General features: G+C 36.0%; 3 protein-coding genes and 1 pseudogene across 5 annotated transcripts; all 4 read right to left on the bottom strand.

Moving 5' to 3' along the window:
• Positions 1 to 497: 497 nt before the first annotated feature.
• LOC107729398 (TATA element modulatory factor-like) lies at positions 498 to 12,063 on the bottom strand. 2 transcript variants are annotated; one of them, XM_016539880.1, is made up of 17 exons: positions 11,537 to 12,063; positions 8,707 to 10,025; positions 7,562 to 7,665; positions 7,015 to 7,141; positions 6,827 to 6,932; positions 6,527 to 6,669; positions 5,658 to 5,824; positions 5,378 to 5,534; positions 4,932 to 5,024; positions 4,032 to 4,188; positions 3,712 to 3,904; positions 3,564 to 3,633; positions 3,390 to 3,482; positions 2,765 to 2,887; positions 2,501 to 2,656; positions 2,214 to 2,339; positions 498 to 1,374 (listed from the first exon to the last, which is right to left on the bottom strand). In XM_016539880.1, exons 1-17 carry the CDS (start codon positions 11,670 to 11,672, stop codon positions 1,231 to 1,233), a joined length of 3,414 nt encoding a protein of 1,137 aa, XP_016395366.1. In that variant the 5' UTR covers positions 11,673 to 12,063; the 3' UTR covers positions 498 to 1,230. The 2 variants fall into 2 exon arrangements, with proteins under 2 accessions (XP_016395366.1, XP_016395367.1); XM_016539881.1 differs by having other exon boundaries at positions 2,501 to 2,653.
• Positions 12,064 to 13,045: 982 nt separating this feature from the next.
• LOC107729399 (NEDD8-activating enzyme E1 catalytic subunit) lies at positions 13,046 to 20,492 on the bottom strand. Of its 2 annotated transcripts, XM_016539882.1 has the most exons (18): positions 20,445 to 20,492; positions 20,274 to 20,312; positions 19,769 to 19,889; positions 17,587 to 17,667; positions 17,332 to 17,414; positions 17,164 to 17,244; positions 16,426 to 16,469; positions 16,183 to 16,247; positions 15,908 to 16,063; positions 15,722 to 15,824; positions 15,492 to 15,605; positions 15,037 to 15,090; positions 14,882 to 14,918; positions 14,710 to 14,791; positions 14,528 to 14,628; positions 13,828 to 13,891; positions 13,645 to 13,699; positions 13,046 to 13,532 (listed from the first exon to the last, which is right to left on the bottom strand). In XM_016539882.1, the coding sequence occupies exons 1-18, from the start codon at positions 20,462 to 20,464 to the stop codon at positions 13,444 to 13,446; spliced, it is 1,389 nt and encodes a 462-aa protein (XP_016395368.1). In that variant the 5' UTR covers positions 20,465 to 20,492; the 3' UTR covers positions 13,046 to 13,443. The 2 variants fall into 2 exon arrangements, with proteins under 2 accessions (XP_016395368.1, XP_016395369.1); XM_016539883.1 differs by lacking the exons at positions 19,769 to 19,889; positions 20,274 to 20,312; positions 20,445 to 20,492 and adding exons at positions 18,881 to 19,001; positions 19,386 to 19,426.
• Positions 20,493 to 21,204: 712 nt separating this feature from the next.
• LOC107729392 (cytokine-inducible SH2-containing protein-like) lies at positions 21,205 to 21,730 on the bottom strand. The gene is given in 2 exon segments (XM_016539876.1): positions 21,205 to 21,680; positions 21,727 to 21,730. Coding segments are annotated over 2 exon segments (480 nt in total).
• A 100-nt stretch (positions 21,731 to 21,830) lies between these two features.
• LOC107729401 (cytokine-inducible SH2-containing protein-like) lies at positions 21,831 to 22,923 on the bottom strand (annotated as a pseudogene).
• Between the last annotated feature and the right edge of the window lie 757 nt (positions 22,924 to 23,680).

The raw sequence follows: 23,680 nt of genomic DNA, 5'->3' as shown, positions 1-23,680 counted from the left end.
TCTTTTTAAAACAAATTACAGCAGAGATGAATAATAATATATTCGTTATTATATAAAATGTAATAATAATAATAATAATAAATTAATTTCACATAATTAGAAACAATATCTTAGTCATTATTAAACATTAAAAGCATGAATAAAGCAATTTAAAACAATTTAAAACAATTTAAAGCAGAGATAATAATAATAATAATAATCATCATCATCATCATAAAATTAAAACATTAACAAAGCTTGAAAATAAATTAAGGCAGATTATTAATAAAAAGTATTACATTACTATGTAATTAAAAAATAAAATAAAATCTATGAATTGTTAAACATTAAAAACCTGAAGGCAAAGCAGAAATTAACAACAACAATATATTTGTTACTATGTAATTAAAAATAATATATTAGCAATTGTTAAACGTTACAAATATTAATAAAGGTGGAAAACTAATTAAGGCAGAGATTAATGACAATAAAAAAGCAGGAAAGCAAATGGAGTCTGCCCAACACATATCTCTTACTTTATTTACATGTGTGCATAAAACTGATACACTGGGAAGATATCTTACAGTGTCATCAGACAGCCCTGTCTGTAATTTATGATTTACAGAGATCATATCTCATAGAATATGATAGTTAAAGATTTTCCTGGATCCCCTCATCACTAAAACTCAATCAGTGTGAAATGAGACAAAAATTAGTGCAAAATCTGACTTTAAGTCTACTAACGTAGAGTATTGAAGGATGTGAGGTACTCTGGAGTAATCTGGTAAGCATATTTACTTGTTTACAATGTGAAGAGACAATCAACAGTAAATGAACTGGTTATCAGAAAGATGTGCAGTCCAGAGGATGAAGATCAGAGGAAAATATAGCAATTCATTCGTTCTGATTATAATCCAATTCCAAACACATAAAGTCTGAGCTCTCACTTCATTGTGCAAAATTCAAGTGTTAAGAAACCACCAAACCTAAACGCCTATAAATTGACAGATAATAATGTAACTTCTTAAACCAAACAAGTTTATTAACGGAGAACAAAATAATCTCAAATAAAATCCCACAACCGTGAGAAGAATCACATCTTAAATAACTATATCAATGACACTTGAAATATGTTGAACAAAGTCTTTTCTCAGAAAAAAATACATTTCAATTTCTTGGTCTTTCATTACCAACACTCTTGAGACGTGAAGCTGTTTTTACAGTCGGTGTGTGTCTGTCCATTTGCAAATTCTATTCTTTTTGATTTTTTAATAGTTCATCTATTTGCGTTTTGTACATGTTCTTCACATCCTCCAGGTCCAGACGCAGCTCTTCGGCCTCCTCTGCCTTCTCTCCATACATCTGCAGAATTGTGTTGTGCCTTTGTTCCAGATCCTGTGATAAAAACAAACGTTTGGTCAGTGTTTAACTAACAGAATAAAAGTGCAATACCTATTACTGTGCTTATTAGGCAAACTGATCATATAGCAGGCTCTCTGAAGGAATGGTGAAAATGTTTTAATGGGATGGAAATACTGTAGATTTTGTCTATACTTAGAGGAAACAGAGGGAGACTCTAATGGGAAACAATCTTATTCTTACATTTAGCAAGAATGCCTTAAAATTTAAGTGACTTTTAAGACATTTATAATATCCTATAAATTCTTAAAAAAGAATTCTATTTCAAATAAATGCTGCTATTTTTAACTTTGTTCATCAAGGAATCCTAAAAAAAAAAAATCAGTTTCCACAAAATTATTAAACAGCACAACATTTTCAGTTTTCAAAATTGATAATAATAATACATTTTCTTGAGCACCAAATCAGCATATTAGAATGATTTCTGAAGGATCATGTGACACTGAAGATTGGAGTAATGATGCTGAAAATTCAGCTTTGCACCACAGGAAAAAATTTAATTTTTTAATATATTAAAATGGAAAACCTTTGTTTTAAATTGTAATAATATTTCATAACACTACTGTTTTTACCGTATTTTTGTTTAAATAATTGTAGACTTGGTAAGCATAAGAGGTTTATTTTAACCTCATTACAACATTATACAACATACAACATTAAAAAAAAGACCCCAAAAATTTGAATGGTGTGTATATATATATATATATATATATATATATATATATACCAAAAAATGGCAGGTAGACATTTAGCAGTTTGTTACAAACTACCTACAGTTGCCTCCCTGCTTTAAAGTAGCATTTGCTTGTGTTCACCTTCAGTTGCACATTCAGTCTAGGGATTTCCTGCACTTTACTCTCCATCTCATCGTTCTGATTGGTCAGACGCACCAGCTCTTCCGCCATTACAGTGCGGCTTCTTTCTAGGCTAGCAATCTCCATCTTGAGGATGACCAAAAGAATTTAATTCAAATTAGCACATTTAGTTTTTAAACACAAAAATAAATTACTCATTCAAGAATTCACAATCTTCCACAAGCAGTTATAAGCATGGAGGATGCAATTTTACACAGGATTAATTGTAGTGAAAGACCAAGGCATACCTGCAGCTGGGCAATCTCGCCCTCTCGGAGTTTGAGCTGAGACTGCAGGTTCTCAATGATACTGGATCCACCACTCAGTCGAGCCGCTTCATATAGATTAGTCCCACTGATGGACATGGTCATGGTGCTGAAAGAATGGTCAAGAGAATCCTCCTGCTGAAAAAAAAAACACAGAAGCCAGGTGAGGTGACAACAGACTGTGAGATAATTAGGAGAAAAGATTCACTGAATCTGAATAAGTGTGGATGGGTGAGATGAATATACCTGTGAGAAAAGGGAGGAAGGTAAGCCGGCATGCTCAACCCCGCTCACAGAACTGGAGCGGGACAGTGTAGGAGTGGAGGATGCTGGAGCATCAGTCACAGACAGACTCAGAGTCTTCCTTTCCTGATGAAACAAAAACAGAGACTAGCTGATTTTACTCTCCTCTATCATAATTAAGCAGGGCTTTCATGTTGCGCGTGCTGAAGGTCCTCCGCACGGGCACGATCTCGCTTCTGAATTGCGAATAGCAAAAATGCATCATAGACAAATGTTTGAATATCATTGCATATAAAAACAGCTGGCGACTCGGCTGAGATAGAATTTGCAAGATAATGTATATATAGCAAAAATAAATGTATGTGTGTTTTCTTCATTTCTCTAGTACCGATAGCAGAACCGTTAACGTCAGAGCTTATCGATACTCCGGTCTTTCATAATTTAGCCCCGGGACCGATTAAATACCGGGTTTCAGTACCCATCCCTACTCACAACTGTCTGGTGTGATAAAAAGGTTTATCTTGGACCCCGTTTAAAATGGTTAAGTAATTTTAAGTAATTTCTGGGGGAAACATTAATTAAGCAGTTGCAGAACAGAAGAACAGATTCTAGTATTTTCATGCAAAACCTTTTCTTTGAGGGCCTCTTGTGCAAGGTAACATTTCTTCTTCTCCTGCTCCACCTTCATTTTCTCCATTTCCAGTTGGTTGGTGAGAAGCAACTGAAGAGGACCAAATAATACAGACATTGAGAATAAATATGTGTATATGTTTTCTTATAGTGTTCAAGGAACAAACAGTACCTTCTCCTTTTTGGCCTCCTCCAATACTCGAGCATGTTCTCCTTTAAGATTCTCCAGCTCTACACACTCCCTATACATACAGAAATCAGTTTTGTGTACTGGCACTTACAATGGCAGCATCTTTTTCAATTTTATACAAGTCTCATACCTGCTAAAGTCATCCTCTAGTTTTTCCCTCCGCATCCTCTCTGCATCCAGCTGCCCCTGCAGACGTCCCTTCTCCTGCCTCAACAGGGAAGCCTGAGACTCTAAAGATGCTATCTGTGCTCGGATGGCTAGCAGCTCCTCTGTAGCCGAACGCTCTTTCTCTACGGAAACAGCAAGCTGGGCTTGGGCATCAGCTGAGAAGAGAGAATGACAAGTGAAAACATTTGGACAACGTCACATGTGGGCAAAACATTGTTTGAAAACCTCAGATTGAAGCATATAACAAGCCACCGATACTCAGTCAAAACAAGCAAGTCTCACCTAAACGGTCAGAAATGTTCTTCTCTAGTTTTTCCCATGATGCTGTCTGGGCCCCAAGTGTGGCCTGGAGGTTCTCTATTTGTCGAAGGAGGGGCCGTGTTGCTGATGTAACACTTTGACTTAGTTCCTGGTTTCTGGTCTCTGCTTCTTGTAACCTCTGTTGAAGAGCAAAAATACAGCATAACCTTCACTGACACTACCATTCAGAAGTTTGGGGTCAGTAAGATTTTTTCTTTCTTTCTTTATTGTTTTTGAAATAAGTCTCTTTTGCTCAGCAAAGCTGCATTTATTTGATCAAAAATACTATACTACTATTGTGAAATTTTATTACAATTAAAAATAACTCTTTTCTATACAATAGCGGTCATTACTCCAGTCTTCAGTGTTACATGTTCCTTCAGAAATCACACTAATATACTAATTTAGTGCACAAGAAAAATTATTTCTTCTTATTATCAACATTGATAACAGTTGTGCTGCTTAATATGTTTGTAGAAAGAAACCATGGTATTTTTTTTCCTCTGACGAAAATAAAGTTTTTAAAAAAGCATTTATTTGAAATAGAAATCATTAGGAACATTAAATTTTTGTCATCTTTTGATTAATTTAATGTGTCTTAGATCAATTCAAATATTAATTTCCTTTTAAAAATTTGAACAGTAGTGTACATATTTAATGTGCAGAAAAATTCATTGTTAATGATTTGAATTTTTTATACCTCTGGGGTTTTTAGAAATATAAGAACTAGTCTTTTTCCCTCTAAATCAGGGAGACACTTCTTTCAACAAAAATTATGAGCATAGTAGTTTGCCTTTAAAAGTTTAGGTTTCTAAACAACAGCTGACATGAAATGAATAGCCCAATAATTCCTGTAAGAAAGAAGTAAGGTGCTCTGGTTACCTGCTGTAACTCACTGATCTCCTCCCTCAGGTAATCTTCCTTCTTGGCGTGCTGCTGCTCAGCTCTCTGTAGTGCCAGCCTCAGATCTGCCACCTCAACATAAAAAAACAGAGTCACAAAAGCTAGCATTTGGAGATTAATTGGCCACTAAAATAAGGCATGTGCAACTACAGGTAGAGAATAACCCCGGAATCCAGCCTCAGATCTGCCACCTCAACATAAAAAAACAGTCACAAAAGCTAGCATTTGGAGATTAATTGGCCACTAAAATAAGGCATGTGCAACTACAGGTAGAGAATAACCCCGGAACACAGTACACAAAGTTCCTCAAAATGTTTAAATAAGTAGTAGTAGTAGAAATAATAATAAAGTAATATGATATCATAATAACATACAGTACAATTAAAAATAAGTATTTTAACAAAGAAAAACTAAAATGGATTTACCTGACTGGCCAGTGCCTCTTGTTGCAAACGGGACTCTTCTTGGGCTTTCTCCAAAGCCAGGCTCAGCTCTTCTTTCGCCTGTACCTCTCTGCTCAGTGCTAGTTCCTGGGCTTCACTATTCTTGGTGACGTTGGCCTTGTGCAGCTCTGCCAGCTCTCTAGACAATGAAAAATGAATAAAAAAATTAACAAATTGGGAGAGACCACCAAATGGCAGTGATTATGGCAGGGACAGTGAATGTGTGTATCAGCATGAAGTCAAGTGTGTGGTGTTTGTTTACTTGTAGGAGCTGTCGAGAGCTGCTTGTAAACTGCGGTTCTTTTCCTGAAGCTCCTCGCTGCTGGTCTGCAGTTTACTTAATTCTTTCTCCTGACGCTCCACCACAGCATTCAGTTTCTTGATGTTCTCTCTGTGCTGTTTTTCTACTTCCTCTTTACTGTCCAAAACCTACAATTAACAATGTACAAACCTCAGCATTCTTTTCTCATTTTACTGACATTCGATATAAAATTAATTGTTCACCAAAAATGGAAAATTTGTTGAAAATGTACTCACCCTCAGGCCATCCAAGATGTAGTTTTTTCATTCGAACAGATTTGGAGAAATTCAGCATTACATCACTCGCTCACCAGTGGATCCTCTGCAGTGAATGGGTGCCGTCAGAATCAGAGTCCAAACAGCTGATAAAAACATCACAATAATCCACAAGTAATCCACATGACGAAAAGATGTACGTTTACAAAAAACAAATCCATCATTGAGGCATTTTAACTTAAAACCGTTGCTTCTGGCCAAAATACAAATTTTAGGACTAGGACTTGGATTTTTAGAGGTTTGAAGTTAAAAAATCTTAATGATGGATTTACTTTACAAGACATGAATTGATGGACTGGAGTTGTGTGGATTAATTGTGGACTACTGTGATGTTTTCATCAGCTGTTTGAACCCATTCACTGCAGAGGATCCATTGGTGAGCAAGTGATGTAATGCTACATTTTTCCAAATCTGTTCTGATGAAGAAACAAACATCTACATGTTGGATTGAGTAAATCTTTAGCAAATTTACATGTTTTACTTGAACTCAAGACTGAATGCACTTTACTGTACACTTAAACAACAAAGCTTTGCACTGAAGGTTGTGTCCCTGACCTGCTGCAAGTGCTTCAGTTCTTCTTCCTGTTCCTTCAGTTTTTTGGTCTGTTTGGTGATCTGTGAATCACTCTCTCTCTCTTTCACACGCAGTTTCTTTATTATGTTGGAGTGCTGCAACTGCTGCTTGGACAGTTTCTCACCTATCAAAAGGAAACAAGTAAACAAACATACCCTTAACACTGACCCAGATTCTTCAAGAACGAAGCAGTAAAAAGTTGTTATCTTGATATGATCACCCTAATCAATATGAATATTTTCAGGTCACGTTGAACATGTTAAACAGCATAGAAGACTCACCTTCTTCAAGAAGCTCTCGGATCTGTTCCTCTTTCTCTTTTATTAGTTCCAAAGTCTCATTTGAATTTAACCTGCTTGCCAGTTCTTCTCTAAGGCCCTTAATTTCCTGGGACCAAGACAAATGATGCATTTCAATGGAAAATAAGATTTAAAAATGATTTAAATACATAACAATAAAAAATGGATACCTTTTTGGCAATGTCTCTCTCCTTGCAGGCAAGCTGAGCTTTCCTCTCAGCTTCAGCTATACGCTGAGTGAACTCATCTTTTAAAGACTGCACAGTAGAGCTTTCTTCCTTCAAGCTGATCATCTCACTGCGAAACACAGATATTGTTAACTCTAATTCAACTGGCATGTACGAAGTTTATATAAAAAATAAGACTTTATAGCACTATTGTGTGAACGTGTGAACATCCAGCATAGTGAAATGTCTTTAATAGAAAGAAATGAACAACATAAACATGCCAGACTACACAGAATTTAAGAGGACAATCTGTACATTAAGAAATTATTCCATGTTTTATGCTCCATGCTGAAAGGTGTGGAAGGTTTTTATTAGCTAATCCTTTTATCTGCCAACAGTATGTGAACACACTGTCCCGTTTTCCTCAAGCTGTGTAAATATTATTGCTGCCTCCACCTGTTTCTATACCCTAGTTAGCTATTGCCGCCATTTTTCATTCACAAAAGCACAACAGCAGATGGTTTTCTGGACCACAGGTTCCTAAACTCACTCTTTGAGGTTGTCACACTCCTCCTCAAGTCTGGCCTTGTCTTTACTGACCACAAGCAACTGTGATTCTCTCTTCTCTATTCGGCAAGAGAGCTCCTCGATAATCTGTGGAGATTAGGAAAAAGGACAGAATGGAAATTCCATGACACAGACAAAAAAAATAAATAAATAAATTTTAAAAATTGGGGTCCACGGAATATATATAATATTTTTAAACTAATACTTTTATTCAGCAAAAATAATTAAATTAATCAAAAGGAAATTTATGTTCAAATAAATGCTTTTCTTTAGAATTTCCTAATTATTACAGAAAACGAATGCATCACAATTTCCACAAAAATATTAAGCAGCACAACTGTTTTCAACATTGATAAGAATAATAAGAGGAAATGTTTCTTGAGCATAATATGAGCATATTAAAATGATTTCTGAAGGATCCTGTGACACTGAAGACTGGAATAATGGCTACAGAAAATTCAGCTTTGCCATCACAGGAATAAATTACATTTTGAAAAATATTAAATTATTTAAAAAATATTTTAAATTGTAATATTTCACAATATTACTTCTTTCACTGTATTTTTGATCAAATAAATGCAGTGAGCATTAAAGGGGTCATATGATGCGATTTCAAGTTTTCCTTTCTCTTTGGAGTGTTACAAGCTGATTGTGCATAGATAAGATCCCTGAAGTTGCAAAGACTAAAGTCTCAAAACCAAAAAGATATTCTTTATCAAAGTTAAGACTCTGCCACGCCCCCCTAAAACGGCTCGTTCTAACACGCCCCCACATATGGTTTCAGTAACTGCAGTTTATGTTGAAGCAGCCATGTCAGGGAGACGCTGTGTGTTTCTGTCGGAAGGAGGGACTTTGTAGAAAACAAAGCGTTTGAGAGAGGCGGGGCATAGAGGACCTACAATAATGTACAGTATTTGAAAAATAATGTGTTTTTTGAACATTAAAGCATGTCAACATATTCTGTTACACCAAATACACAAAATAATGATCTTTAAAAAAGCTTCATATGACCCCTTTAAAAGAGAAAAAATCTTACCAACTACTACTTTTGAACAGTAGTGCATATCTAATAATTATATTTATTTATTTTCACAATTATTTATATAAATATTTATGAATTTATCAAACCTTTCGGAGCTCAAAAATCTGACAGGGTGAATCTCCTTGTTTCTCCTCAGTACTCTGTGATATTACGGTTTCATTCACATCAGTTTTCTGGCTGGTCAGTGTGAGGTTGGTTTCAGGTTCCTGGTCACCTTCCAACAGCTCATCCGTCTGCTCACAGTTTACTGGCGTTGCACTGCGGCCGCTCTCCTCCATCTCATTATCATCCAGCGATTGGTCATTCACTGACTCGGTCATAAACTCCTCTTCCTCCTGTTTGGTCTGTGGCGCTGACTGAGCAGGAGTGGGCAAATGTCCGGCCGTGATAGAAGCTAAAGTGCGGTTACCCGGGATCTCGTCGTCAGAATTCACTTCACTGACACTACGGCTGTCCAACGACTGCACGCTAAACGAGTCAATGCGCTCAAAGGCATCAGATGAGGAGCCGCAGCTTTCAGTGAGTTTTGGGTATTCATCCAGATGAGGGAAGTCAGCACATGTTGAAGCGGAAAGCAGTTGGAAAGAGCCCTGCATTAGGTGCAGACCAGCTTTAGCCTCCGCTGTCTCCTGTCTGGAGCTGGCCGAGCTCTCACTTAGCACGCTCTCATGGTCCAAAACCTCTATGTCACTGGTAGTAGAAGTACCAGAAGAGAAGGCACTAACAGGGGGAGATGGGGTGTCACTTTGTCTGTCCTCTGATTTAGCATCTTTGGATTCTAACATGATTTCTTTAGGAGGGACAGGCAAGGTTTTCACTGAATTTTTGGTATTGATAGTCAAAGCTGGTTCAAACACGCCAACAGATTCAACCTCCGAGGAGGATAAAGGTACATTTGTGAGTGCGACATCTGAAGTTAAAACCAAGCCATCGGTCTCTGTCCGATCCTCTCTGGACTCTTGTTCGGCAGATTGCTCTGGTGCAACAGCCGCAGCAGGAACAAACAGTTCTGGTTGTGACTGCTCATCTGCCGAGAATGAATTTTGCTCCAAAAGCTCTGTCCCAGTTGACTTTGTCTCAATAGTTTCCTGGCTGCTGCATTTAATGAGTTTTGTCTGACCCTGTGCATCACAGACATCCAGTTCCTTCTCCTTGTCTGCTTTTTCCCGTAGGCTGCAGTTCGACTTGGCAGGTGGCACAGACACCACTTTAGTGTTGCTTAGAGTTTGTGTATCCCCATGAGGCAGAAAGGCACTGAAGAAATCCTCAGATTCATCAACCACGGTCCGTGTGACCGGCTTAGTAATGGCCTCGGATGATGGAGGGAGAGTTTTGGTACGTTCCTCAGAGGGCAAGTTCCACTGGTTCATACCCCATCCTGTTGATACCAGCTTGTCTGTAGGATCTGGAGGAAAAAATTGAGATAGTTCACCCAAAAATCAAGTCAAATTTAATTATACTGCATTTAAAACAATAAAGATTGTGTCAAAGCACATTCATGGTAATAAACAGGAAAATAACACTTAATATTGCAGAATTCGTCACTTATGAAACAAATTCAATTTCAGCTGTAAAGCAGCTCTACAGAAGGTAACAGTGTCATTATTCAGCTCAATTCAATTCAATTCAATGTTGATTCAATTCAGTTCAATAATAGTGTTTGATGTTACAAACTTAGCATCATTATCCAAAAGGCACTCTTAACGTAGAAGCTCAACCATACTTGTTTGAAGTGTGAAAACAAACCTCATTGATTCTTGAGCGTGAAGTGTGTACAGTTGATCTTCCATTTACCACAGTTGACGAGCTCTATGCTTGTACGTTGATCAATGTTTATATATATATATATATATATATATATATATATGAATAAAAGCATACATTAAATCTGTTCATCATATCAGAAGACTTGGTTTAAACCGCTCAATTCATACTTTTTGATCTGTTAAAGTTTTGGTTACGTGGGCTTTCAATGGATATGCAAAAATTCTGAGAATATAGTTACATCTGTGTTTTGAACAGTCTTGTGGGTTTTTAAATGACATGATTGTGAACAACTGATGACAATTTTCATTTTTTGGCTGACCTATCCCTTTAAAAGCAGCTCCATAACCAAACAAATAGATCAAGCATAAAGCTACTGAACCAAACATCTCTATTTTATAACTATAAGCATAAGCTAAAAGATGAAAACAAATCCAGCCTTTGGAAACACAATACATCAAAATGACAAACTCGTTTGTATTCATTATTGGCTTTTTGTGGTATCAGGTTTCGTCTTGGAAATTCAGTTCGATTTAAGTTCATTTGTATAGCGCTTTTCACAGTACATATTGTTTCAAAGTAGCTTCACATAAAATGCACGTTTCAATGTTACAATCAGGAAGTATTCTGTGATTATTAGGTGCATATGGCAGTAATATATAACTTTAAGATAAATGCAGTTTATGTGGTTAGAGTCATGTATTCGGTTAAGCAGACACAATTAACATGCTAGGCAATGATTGCAGCTTGTGACTGTAATGATTACAATATAAGGATAATGTTTGATAGTTTGTACATTGATCCAAGATTTGCAAAAGAAATATTTCCTTTGAAGAAGTTTCATGTTTGCTTTGGTTTGTGATTCTGTCTGAATGTTTAGGCTGTAATGACCTTAGTTTTGTTTTTTAGTTATGTGGGAGGGTTTCCATGTGAGTTTAGAGCTTTCTGAGCTATCTGATGGGATGTGAATCATGAAAAATATATGTAGTCAGCTGAAAATGCGCATGTGTGCGACAGTATAAATGCATCATTACATCACTAATGTTATGCTGAAGCTCAGTACGCCCTGTCACTGCTGATGTCACCCTGCACTGGTAATCACCTGTCTGTCGTCTTTCCACGTCAAGTTAACCAATTTGTAACTAAACTTACCAGTAAAGGTCGGCCCGATCGAGTCACCCCACTGGTCCTCTTCTTTGATGTCCAGGACTCTGTCGATGGATTTCTGAGCGCTTGTAAAAGCTTGTTTAGCAAAACTCGACAGCTGTGACGCGTTGAACCAACTCATATTGCTTGAATTCCACCTGGTTGAGTGACAGCTCAGTGAACGTCTACATAAAACACAGCATTATTAAAAGCATCCCAAATAAGAGCAGGTTTATTCCACGCTAAGAGCCGGAGCAAGTTGGTGTGTGTTTATCTGTTAGGCCGCTGTCCACATTAGCTTGGCGGCTAATTCTTCTCGCAAAACAACTGACAATTCGCTGACAGTTGACATAATCCAATGCTAAAATGAAATTCGATCATATCAATAAATAAACGACGCACTGTACGACATTTTGATTTGCTATGGCGTTACTCGACTTTAATCTGGACTTCTACGCATTGTTTTGTTTGGATTTCCTCTGGCAGCTCGAGAACTACTTCCCGTCAACAAAGCCGCATCAACGTGACGTCAGGGCCGCGTCACCAATGTCTACAGGACAAGTATTGTTTATTATATCATTTTATTATATTAATTAAATTATAAGTCATGTGAAGTTACATACTATTGATGTCTGTGGTTTGTGTTTATTGTTATTCAATAAAAAAGTAAACGATCAAGTGTCACTTTTCTGTTGAAACCTCTGAAACATCCTCATTTCACTAAAATATTAAAAACCTACAAAGTCAATTGACTGAATGAACGTAAACTCAAAGGCAATATATTGTAAGTGTATTACTCTAAACACGTCTCCTGTGTCAGAATTTGGTCAGGTGTTTGTTGCTGTTGAAAGGGGGACACCGTGCGGTCTCAGGATCCAGTGCACAAATGTGGGATTTCACTGGAATTTTAAGAACTTTTAACAAATAAACATTTTTAATTAATATTGGGTAAAGAACCACTTTTGAAAATAAATTTCAAGTTAATAAAATGTTCTAGTAAAATGAAGTGAATATGAATCGAAATTCTTGCATTAATATTTTTTTTTTACTGAAATTAATATGAATCAAAATTATTGCATTAATATTATACTGAAATGAATATGAACACAAAATTACTGCATTTTTTATGATAGTAATGTAATGGGACACTAACTATAGCAATCAACGATATCAAACAAATAATTTCACTGTAGCTTAATCAATTAATTTCAGTCTGTAGATTGTCAAGCAACATTTGTAGTTTGATCCAGTGTAGTATGTGGTTAGGGTCAGTCTGACATTGCAGATACTGTAAGTGTCTCCATTGTATTTCTGCAAATCAGTACAATATACCGAACACCTCTTTCTTAGCTTAACATTGACAACGCAACATTATGTATTTGGTTACAAAATATACATTTTAATTCTAGAGAACTTTTAACATTTTAATATCGAGTCTCTTTAAATATTTAACCAAATATATTTATTCACAAATTAAGTAAAAGTAAATGTATAGTTAGGAAAACATTACTGGACTAGGACTTCAGTACTTGTTTAAAATAAGGTTTCCAAATTTAATTCAAAACATGAACATTTTTTTCTACAAGACATTGAACAAGATACTGTGTTTGAATGCACAACAACTAAATAAATAGATAAACAGTTTGCATAAAAAAAAGAAATCCACCAAAATGACTCCTGTGACTATAGCAGTGCAAGACAACAAAACAAAAGTCTCCTGTAAGTGTCTTTGATGGACGGAGCTGACCAAAAAAGCTAAATACAAACTGCAGATATTCCAGCCGAGCATGTGCATGTGATGCCTCTGCTGATAAAAACATGTCGAGTTTATAGACTACAACTCCAAGACTGCTTCATTTTGATGATGACTGCAATAACCACTTGTAACTGTCCATTAGAATGAAGCATTTGTCCTATGAGATAAAGTTGAGCTTGAAGAGCACGGTCTGAGGAGTCGTGACATCAGCCACGGCCAGCTCCTGTCCATCCACTAGTCCAAGCTCTGTAAGCACAAGGAAGCATTTAATACATTAAACAACATCAATACAGTTTTGAAATACACTTATTAAATAGATAACATTTACTACATGATATCACAGAAGACTTTCAATCACCTTTCAGTGTTTTGCTGAGATTTGGTCGCGTTCTCTCTTCAATAGATGCTACAGTCTGAAAATAAAACCAAAAAGATTCAAATCTATTAAATAAACAGCTAATGCATAGCATCCACGTTCAGAAAATTCTAATCTAACTGAATTAAATATGACAAGTCTGGTACATGTTAGAAGACGTTTAACCTGTAAATACAGAGTTTTGTTTTTTCCATCCAAAGTTGTAGTGATGGCAGGAGACTTCATTTGGCTAGAAGACAAAAGATTCAGTGTTATTATAAACAGGAGGAAATGCAGAAAATAGCTTGAGAAAATTGAACAGTTAACGCATGAGGACAACACATTTTTTGCATGCTTTCATCATATTTACCATTGTCACATTCAATATTTTTTTAACGAGAAGAAATATGATCAAATGTAAGTGGCAAAATGAATCAGATTCTTTCTGTAGGCTTTGTTTAAAACAGGAGAAGACATTATGCATTTATTTTGGTATTGCCATTTCGTTGTTACGTGTTGGTCTAATACAACAAAATGATAATTTAATGGCAAGTATATCTAACTATTTAATGAATATAATAATTTGGGGTAATCAGAAAAAGCTGTATTAAATGTATGTATTAATTTACATACATTTTTGGAATACATAAAAAATAAGAATGTATGTATATGACTGTACAGTATGTGTGTGGATTACTCGTGTACGTGTGTACGTGTGTGTGTGTGTGTGTGTGTGTGTGTGTGTCTTATGTATATATTTTGTTGATGTTTGTTTTCTTATAGTAACATTTTAATGAATTAAAAATAAATAAATAAAAAAGAAATATGATAAAAGGGCAGATAACGTAATGTGAATAGTGAGATGTGAGGAACACTTGTGACTCACAGAGAGGCGTTCTCGGTCAAGTAGTCCAGAACCTCCTGGAGTTTAGCTGAAGGTAGGAACTGCAGGTCCTGTGGCACCTGACTGCAGGCGGAACAGTTCTCCTACACATGTAACAGAGGCATTTAGCATTAATGTCGTCTTTTTTTTAGTTATGTCCTTTAAATGATGTTCAAATCATTAACCTTTCTCTCGGCCTCAAAGGTGTACGTGTACAGCCCATCCACATCATTGAACACCAGGTAGTTGTTCAAGGGAACGTAGGCGCTGTTTGGCAAAAGTAAAAGAACAAATCAGACGCGTGAATGAACAATGAATTTAACGCTCTCTCCTGGGAAAGAAGTGGTTATAACTTACCTTGTGGCAATTTTAAAAACCTCTGTGGCACAAGCAGCTGAAATGTGCAAGAAAGGAAGAAACTGTGTATTTCCAGTTATAGCTCAACTTGTTAAAAAATATCAAAAGGCTTTCAAGCATTCTTAACCCAGAGAACATTTGCAATGTCAGCATACCAGCAATAACAGCATTTGTAGAAGCCACAGCAGGAATTATTCTCTTCACGACCCCTGAAACACAGGTGAGGTAGAACATCAACACCTACATGTACTGTATAACAATAGGAGCTTACAATCAGCTAAATGTACGAATATAAGTAAATACTTGAATTTGACATTTTCTAAAGGAAATTTCCGTAGTGCTTGCCTGTGCAAAATCACGCAACATGATGCAAGTGTGTTATGGGTGGTTGCAGGGCACTGGCACAGTATGCTGTTGCATATTGACTGTTTTTATTTTGTTGCTATGATAAATTAATATATACTGACAAATACTGTAAAAACAGGAATATTGTGAAATATTACTACCATTTAAAAGAACATTAGAGTATCTCTAAACATTGTCTCCATCAAAACTCTGTCTGCAAATCAGAGGATTTTACAAAATGCACTGAAGGCCCCCTGTCACTCACCCTGGGTGAGTCTGTAAGTCACCTCAGTGATGCTGAACTCTGCTGCTCTATCCAGAGATTTCTGGTACACCCACTGGATGTGCTTTGGGTCGTCTCCATCTAGGGCTACACCATCTGAGGAAAACACATTCAAATATGAAATAATAGCAGACTACCTAGCAGCAGTATAACCAAACATCAATTAGGTTGTTTCAGATCCAGTTCTATGCAGATATTGTGAATTCATGTACCTCCAAAAGGCTTTTCTTTGGGCCAAAGCAGCATGCGGACATATTCAACACAATGTTCTGGTAACCGTGGCATAGATGCTATAGTGCACATCGGAAAGTTAATCTGTGTAGGGGACAAAAATGAGTATGAGAAAAGGCTTTTGAAATTCAACTTAATTCAACATAACACAAGATCCCAGTGTGCACCTGTGGAGGGTAGAGCTCCAGGGTGCAATCGATGCAAGCTGTCATGCCTGGAAGGATCACTCGGGCATTGCCCTTGAAGCCCTCTGTGCCTCCATCTATTAATGGAATAATGGAACTGGGATCTAGGACACCATCTTCATAAATCAGCAGGGATAACTGAGTAAGACAAATCAAAATGCATAAACTAGAATATAAGCACTTCTCACAGAACAGAAAAACTTTATTCAAATGCTATAGAGATAGATTATTGGATGTTTAGGACAATAAACACATACCAGCATGCCGTTCATCCATCTTCTGGCAACAACAGAGTCCAGACCACAGACCACTATGTGAAATTCTATGCAGTAACAAAAAAATTAATATTATTTTTTTTTACATTACTCAGATTTCCAAGTAAAAACTGCCCAAAAGTGTCATAATAATTAGTCTCTCACTGCAGAAGTGTCACATGTAATATTGTGTTAAAATAACATTAAACATTTTATACAAAAGAAAAAGAGTTATATAGTATTTACGCCTGTAAAATGTCTCATCCAAGTCCTGGATTTTCTTAAAATGTCTGCATTTTTTATAAAGGGAAATACAAATATTTTGACGCACATAAATATAACATACACACTACAGTTTAAAAGTTTGGGCTTGGTATGATTTATTTGAAAGACATCTCAAATAGTCACCAATGCTGCATTTATGATGAAAACTATAGTAAAAACAGTAATATTGTGAAACATTACAGTTTAAAAGAACTGTTTTGTATTTGTCTATATTAAAATGTAATTTATTCCTTTGATGTCAAAGCTTAATTTTCATTTCTTATTATTATCAATGTTGAAAATAGTTGTGCTGCTTAATATTTTTGTGCTGCTTAATATTGATTATTTATTATCTTAAATAATATTATTATTTTTAATAAACCATGATAAAAAATTTTTTTTCAGGTTTCAAAAAGTTCAAGTTAAAAAAAAATGTTTACTTGAAATATTTTGTAATATTATAAATGTCTTTAATGTCATGTCACGTTTGATCGATTTAATGTATTCTTGTTGAATAAAAGTATTAATTTACTTTAAAAATTATAATAATAATAATCTTACGGACCCCAAACTTTTGAACGGTACTATTTGAAATAAAAAAAATATAGCAGCATTTCAACATTCCCATTTCCCACAAATGAAAATGTCCTAAGAGAACGATTAGAGGAATATTTTAGGATTTGAACATCCAGGCTAGGTTTAATAGACTTTGAAGGATACGGTACAACATTGCAGCCTAGGACCCTGTCATTTACAAAGTCTGCTGCAACCTCTGCCTTTGGTCGGCCCACATCTTTTGGTCTGTAGATACAACATCGAGCAGTTTGCATTAATAAAAAAGAACAAGAACTAGCTCAAAAAGACAGCTATCAGCTGACTAAGACTAACCTGAAGAGGAACTGTCTGTTGAGGTTAGAAATATCAATGGTGTCCATGTCCACCACATGAATATGCCGAAAACCTGACAAGGCCTGGGTGATAAAATTGCACCATATATGAGCATGATAGGACCGAACACATTAGCAATTAATGTCTTTGCAATTACAAGGTATAGAGTATTGCAGCTGTCATTCCAAGCATAGAACAACCAAAAGGAACAAACAAGAGTCTGTCTAAAAAAATACAGCACAACAAGGACTGTACCAGATCTTTGAGCAGCTCACAACCAAGTCCACCAGCTCCAATAACCAGAATTTTGCATGTGTCCAGTAAAAACTGGAGAGACTGGGAGAAGATGTGCACAGTTTATAAAGAGAGAAGAGAGTAAAGTAATATTCAGGTTTTACAACAAACCCTCTGATCTTGGATCAATTGCTCAAGAAGCTAAAATAACTCAGATACTATAGTTTTTGACTCCGCTGGATGGATTTGTTTCTTATAAACACAGCTTTTTGCAAGATTTTAAATGATGGACTGGAGTCGTGTGGATTATTGTGATGTTTTTATCAGCTGTCTGAACTCTCATTTTGACAGCACCCATTCACTGCAGAGCATCCACTGGTGAGCCAGTGACGTGAAGCTAAATTTCTCCAAATCTTTGCCAATGAAGAAACAAACTACATCTTATATGGCCTGAGTGTGAGTAAATTGTTAGCAAATCTTAATTTTTGGCTGATCTATTCCTTTAAGGACAAGGTTTTTTGTTGTTGTTGTTTTAAAAATTTGTACTCAAAAGGTCTACTTCTTAAAATATTTTAGACCTTACATAACTAGAAAAAAAAAAATTATGTATATATATATATATATATATATATATTCATTATAAATATTCTCTCTATATATATTTTTTTTGTTTTAATTTTATTCACATGATTTTTCCAGGTCTGGAAATCATAATTTTAAAATTAGGTTTCTTCATGCATCCTGATTTTTTAAAGAAATATCTTGCTTTGTAGATGTTTTGTCTTATTTTAATGCTTGATTTGTCATTCATCTTGTCATCTTAACGCCCCCTGGTTGAGAAACTGCTTTATGGCAGTTGCAGAATCAAATATTCTGCATATAGCTAAAAAAAAAAGAGGCAAACAGAAAAAAATGAATCTTTATCCATTACAATAATGTAATAACTCCATTATAACCTCAATTAAGAATATTTATAGGAAAAATTATCTTGCTGCAAAAATAGTTTTTTTTGTGTGTTTTTTTGTTTTTTTAGAAGTAGAGCACAATCTGTGTCGTATTTATGCACCATAAAATTAGCAGCCTGTCTTGTTATTTTTAAGCAGCCATTATGAAATCTAGGCAAATGTAAAGATTTTAATGAATTGTTCTAATAAAATGCCTCCACAGCTGAAGTTTGTGATTGACTCATTATCTCCCTAAAAGTAGGTAGATTAACATAAACATTTTTAAATGGGTATGTGGAATGTATATTACATTAAATTATATTATATATTATATTTTGGTATAACAGAGTGCATTGAGATTTATGTCATACCTCAGTGCTGGGTTCAAAATCCGGATGAGTGAAGGGTCCAGCTCTCTCTAAGAACTTTTTGACATGGTCCCATCGTCCCTGCCAGTCACTGCGATCCCCATTCCCTCCATCCACAACCATACTGTGGAGAAATATAAATATTTAAATATACAGCACACACACTACTCAGTTTATTTAGTTATTACAAAATTAATTCACATATAACACAATAGACAATATATTTTACGTGCAATAACAATTAAGCTATGGCTTGAATGGCACTGAATTTTACGTAAATTTCATAATTAATACTATGAAAGTGTTTTATATTAAATTTAAATGTTATGAAAGAGCATTATGGCATGTGTGCAAACAGCAGTGTTTGGAGGTTTCGCAAGATAGATTATATCAAAATAATGTCTGAACAATATGTGCAGTACAGATGAAGCTAATTACAAGAATCAGCACCTCCCAAAGCAAACCTGCTGGCTGCCACATCTAAATTATTATCTTTCATTTCACTAACTTCTCATTCAGCTCCTCTATTCTCCTTCTTTTCTTCTCCCTAAAAAGAGAGAGTAAAAAAAAAAAGTTTTTTTTTTTTTTTTTTTTTTTTTTTTTTTTTAGAAGTAGAGCACAATCTGTGTCGTATTTATGCACCATAAAATTAGCAGCCTGTCTTGTTATTTTTAAGCAGCCATTATGAAATCTAGGCAAATGTAAAGATTTTAATGAATTGTTCTAATAAAATGCCTCCACAGCTGAAGTTTGTGATTGACTCATTATCTCCCTAAAAGTAGGTAGATTAACATAAACATTTTTAAATGGGTATGTGGAATGTATATTACATTAAATTATATTATATATTATATTTTGGTATAACAGAGTGCATTGAGATTTATGTCATACCTCAGTGCTGGGTTCAAAATCCGGATGAGTGAAGGGTCCAGCTCTCTCTAAGAACTTTTTGACATGGTCCCATCGTCCCTGCCAGTCACTGCGATCCCCATTCCCTCCATCCACAACCATACTGTGGAGAAATATAAATATTTAAATATACAGCACACACACTACTCAGTTTATTTAGTTATTACAAAATTAATTCACATATAACACAATAGACAATATATTTTACGTGCAATAACAATTAAGCTATGGCTTGAATGGCACTGAATTTTACGTAAATTTCATAATTAATACTATGAAAGTGTTTTATATTAAATTTAAATGTTATGAAAGAGCATTATGGCATGTGTGCAAACAGCAGTGTTTGGAGGTTTCGCAAGATAGATTATATCAAAATAATGTCTGAACAATATGTGCAGTACAGATGAAGCTAATTACAAGAATCAGCACCTCCCAAAGCAAACCTGCTGGCTGCCACATCTAAATTATTATCTTTCATTTCACTAACTTCTCATTCAGCTCCTCTATTCTCCTTCTTTTCTTCTCCCTAAAAAGAGAGAATAAAAGAAGGTTCATTCATGCTCTGCTACCCGCAAGTTAACGTTCTTGCGTCCTGTTGATTGAACTACAAGCACTGTTACGAGGGATTTATGTGCAGTTTTGTATCAAATTCACTTACGGCTCCTCTCCTTCCGCCATACTGTCATAAACATTCAAAGTGAAATGCGCAACCTTATGACAAGGCAAAAGTGCTAACCACCTGACCCACAACGTCGTTTTCAAAATAAAAGTCCGGAAATAGTCTGGAATTCTTCATATTCCAGTAAAAACATATTTGAATAAACAAAATTACAGCACAAATGAACCAGTTCATGTAATTAAAAGTTTAAAAGGGTGACTTACTGGTTTGAAACAGACTGACGAATCATTCACTGAAGTGAATCCACCAGGGCGCAGAAATAACTGAATCAACACTGTGTAAAGATTGTAATAATAATCTTGTAATAAAGATTGTAAGGACTGTAATAATCTGTGTAAAGATAATAATGTAATAAAGATTGTAAATGTTGTAATAAATATAGGCCTATACTGAATTGCTTTAGGGTACAGTATTATTTATGTGTACTGGTTTTGATATTTTATTTTTGCAGTGTTTTCAGTATTGATATTATGTATGCAGAGTTGAATATTTGGAATCACAGAAAGATATAGAAACATTTCATCTACTAAAATGAGAAATATTTACAAATATTTAAAAACAAAAAATGTACACAAAATAGTCCTTGTTTATTTGCACAACTCCCATACGCAATCTGGAGTAAATCTCTTTATATGACCACAATAAAAGGACCCATGATTCTGCCATGATTCCATGAAGTCACCAATTCACTTTGCAAAAACGAACCCCCTGAAATGCACCAACATCTCCCCAAGTGTCCTCACACCTGAAAGGGGTATTCTTGCAAGTAAAGCAGCAGCGGCCGTGGCAGCGGCAACTGTGTATGGCAACCAGCATGTCTGTTTATAGTGAGGCGTGTGAGGTGCTGTACTGCTGGAAAGGCCTTAGGCCTGTGCAGAGGCTTCCTGAGCTTCAACAGGATGCCATTGTCCTTTGACACCACGTGATGTTCTTCTGCTATCCTCTACTCCCCTAGACTCGTGGATGTATAGTGCTGCACGAGACTAGGAAGAGCAGAAAAGGACAACAGGCAAGATCGGGCTGGAAAACTGGAATCGAGACGGAATCGGCCGCTGTCGTATTGAATGCGGACGTTAGTGGGGCCTCTCCAGGTCTGTACGGAGAGGGTGAAGAGGTAGAGTGGATGGCTGCTGTCACGCACAAGGAAAGTCCCTTCAGACACTCCAATGAGGGCATCCCTTGCCTCACTGGCTGTCACACCACCCCAGTACCATCCTAAAAGATAAAGGTAAATCTCTTTATATGACCACAATAAAAGGACCCATGATTCTGCCAGGGAGCAACATTTGCAAATTTTGGCTAAGTCACCAATTCACTTTGCAAAAACGAACCCCCTGAAATGCACCAACATCTCCCCAAGTGTCCTCACACCTGAAAGGGGTATTCTTGCAAGTAAAGCAGCAGCGGCCGTGGCAGCGGCAACTGTGTATGGCAACCAGCATGTCTGTTTATAGTGAGGCGTGTGAGGTGCTGTACTGCTGGAAAGGCCTTAGGCCTGTGCAGAGGCTTCCTGAGCTTCAACAGGATGCCATTGTCCTTTGACACCACGTGATGTTCTTCTGCTATCCTCTACTCCCCTAGACTCGTGGATGTATAGTGCTGCACGAGACTAGGAAGAGCAGAAAAGGACAACAGGCAAGATCGGGCTGGAAAACTGGAATCGAGACGGAATCGGCCGCTGTCGTATTGAATGCGGACGTTAGTGGGGCCTCTCCAGGTCTGTACGGAGAGGGTGAAGAGGTAGAGTGGATGGCTGCTGTCACGCACAAGGAAAGTCCCTTCAGACACTCCAATGAGGGCATCCCTTGCCTCACTGGCTGTCACACCACCCCAGTACCATCCTAAAAGATAAAGGAACTATTTATTAATATGACATACACTACCATCTGGGATCAGTAAGATTTTTCTTTCTTTTAAAAGAATACTTTATTCAACAAGGACTCATTAAATTAATCAAAAGAACATAATGTGTAACAAAAATATTAAGCAGCACAACTGTTTTCAACATTGATAATATAAGAAATGATTCTTGAGCAGCAAATAAACATATAAGAATGATTTCTGAAGGAACATGTGACACTGAAGACTGGAGTAACAGCTCCTAAAAATTCAGCTTTGCCATCACAGAAATAAATAATATTTTAAAATATATTTAAATAGAAAAGAGTTTTGTTTTTTTTAAATTCACAATTTAACAGTTTTACTGTATTTTTGACCAAATAACTGCAGCATTGGTGAGCATAAGAGACTTCTTTCCAAAACAAAAAAAATCTTGCTGACCCCAAACTTACATATAACTTATATATATACCTGAGGTGTGTAGGAGCTGAAAGGTGGTGGTGATGAAACGCAAGTCCTCAGCTGGGGCCCATGAGTAAGGAGCTGCTTGGGACAGCTGAATTTGTTGAACCTGTGATTCGTCCCTCTCATTTTGGGCACTTGTACGGCTAGCAACCATTACTGAACGTGGCCCTGGCATAAGAGCCTTCTTATAGAAGAAAAACACATTTCTGTATTATATTATTTAATCAACAAATGTTTTTTTCTAAATCTACAAAATGACATGAGGTGAGACAGCAGAGATAACACTCCAATCGTTAAAAATGGCTGTGCTTTCTTTGTTTTGTCATTTATAATTTCAATGAACTCAAAGAAAAAACAAACAAAGGAAGTGCAGTGCACCAAGAACAAGAGAATGCACTCACATGCTTTTTACGCAATGTGGCAAGAATTTCAACTGGAAAGCATGGTAAACAGCAGATTTGACAAGACAAGAAGTCACAAATATTTCATATATAAAAAGTATAAATCAGATCGATGTGTTATTGGAATGCTGGTGTTTTTATTTCTGTCTCAACATCTGCCTCAATGAGTCAGAATCTGTATGTTCTTTCTTCTTACATTATGAAACATAAATATCATGACACAATGGTTAAGTCGGCATACTTAAACACTAATTTCTGAAATGCCCTGGAAAGGTGAAATTTTGAAAGTGAGGTAAATGTGGATTTTACTCTAAATGAGAACAAAAGACTTTACAAACAGAGCTTTTGGGAATTGGGATTGGGATAACTGCACTGATATTGTACAAAATATTGAATTGCTTTCTTTTATAGACACTACATACTTGGTTTTATGTTTCATTTTTAAACATTTTATTCAAATTATATTTACACAAATTGTAAAGTATATACTCACAGGCATGTTATTAAGTC

Source organism: Sinocyclocheilus rhinocerous, unplaced genomic scaffold (genome assembly GCF_001515625.1).
Source record: "Sinocyclocheilus rhinocerous isolate Xijiao unplaced genomic scaffold, SAMN03320098_v1.1 scaffold578, whole genome shotgun sequence".
Classification (NCBI taxonomy): domain Eukaryota; kingdom Metazoa; phylum Chordata; class Actinopteri; order Cypriniformes; family Cyprinidae; genus Sinocyclocheilus; species Sinocyclocheilus rhinocerous.
This window is presented reverse-complemented; position numbering and strand designations above follow the sequence as displayed.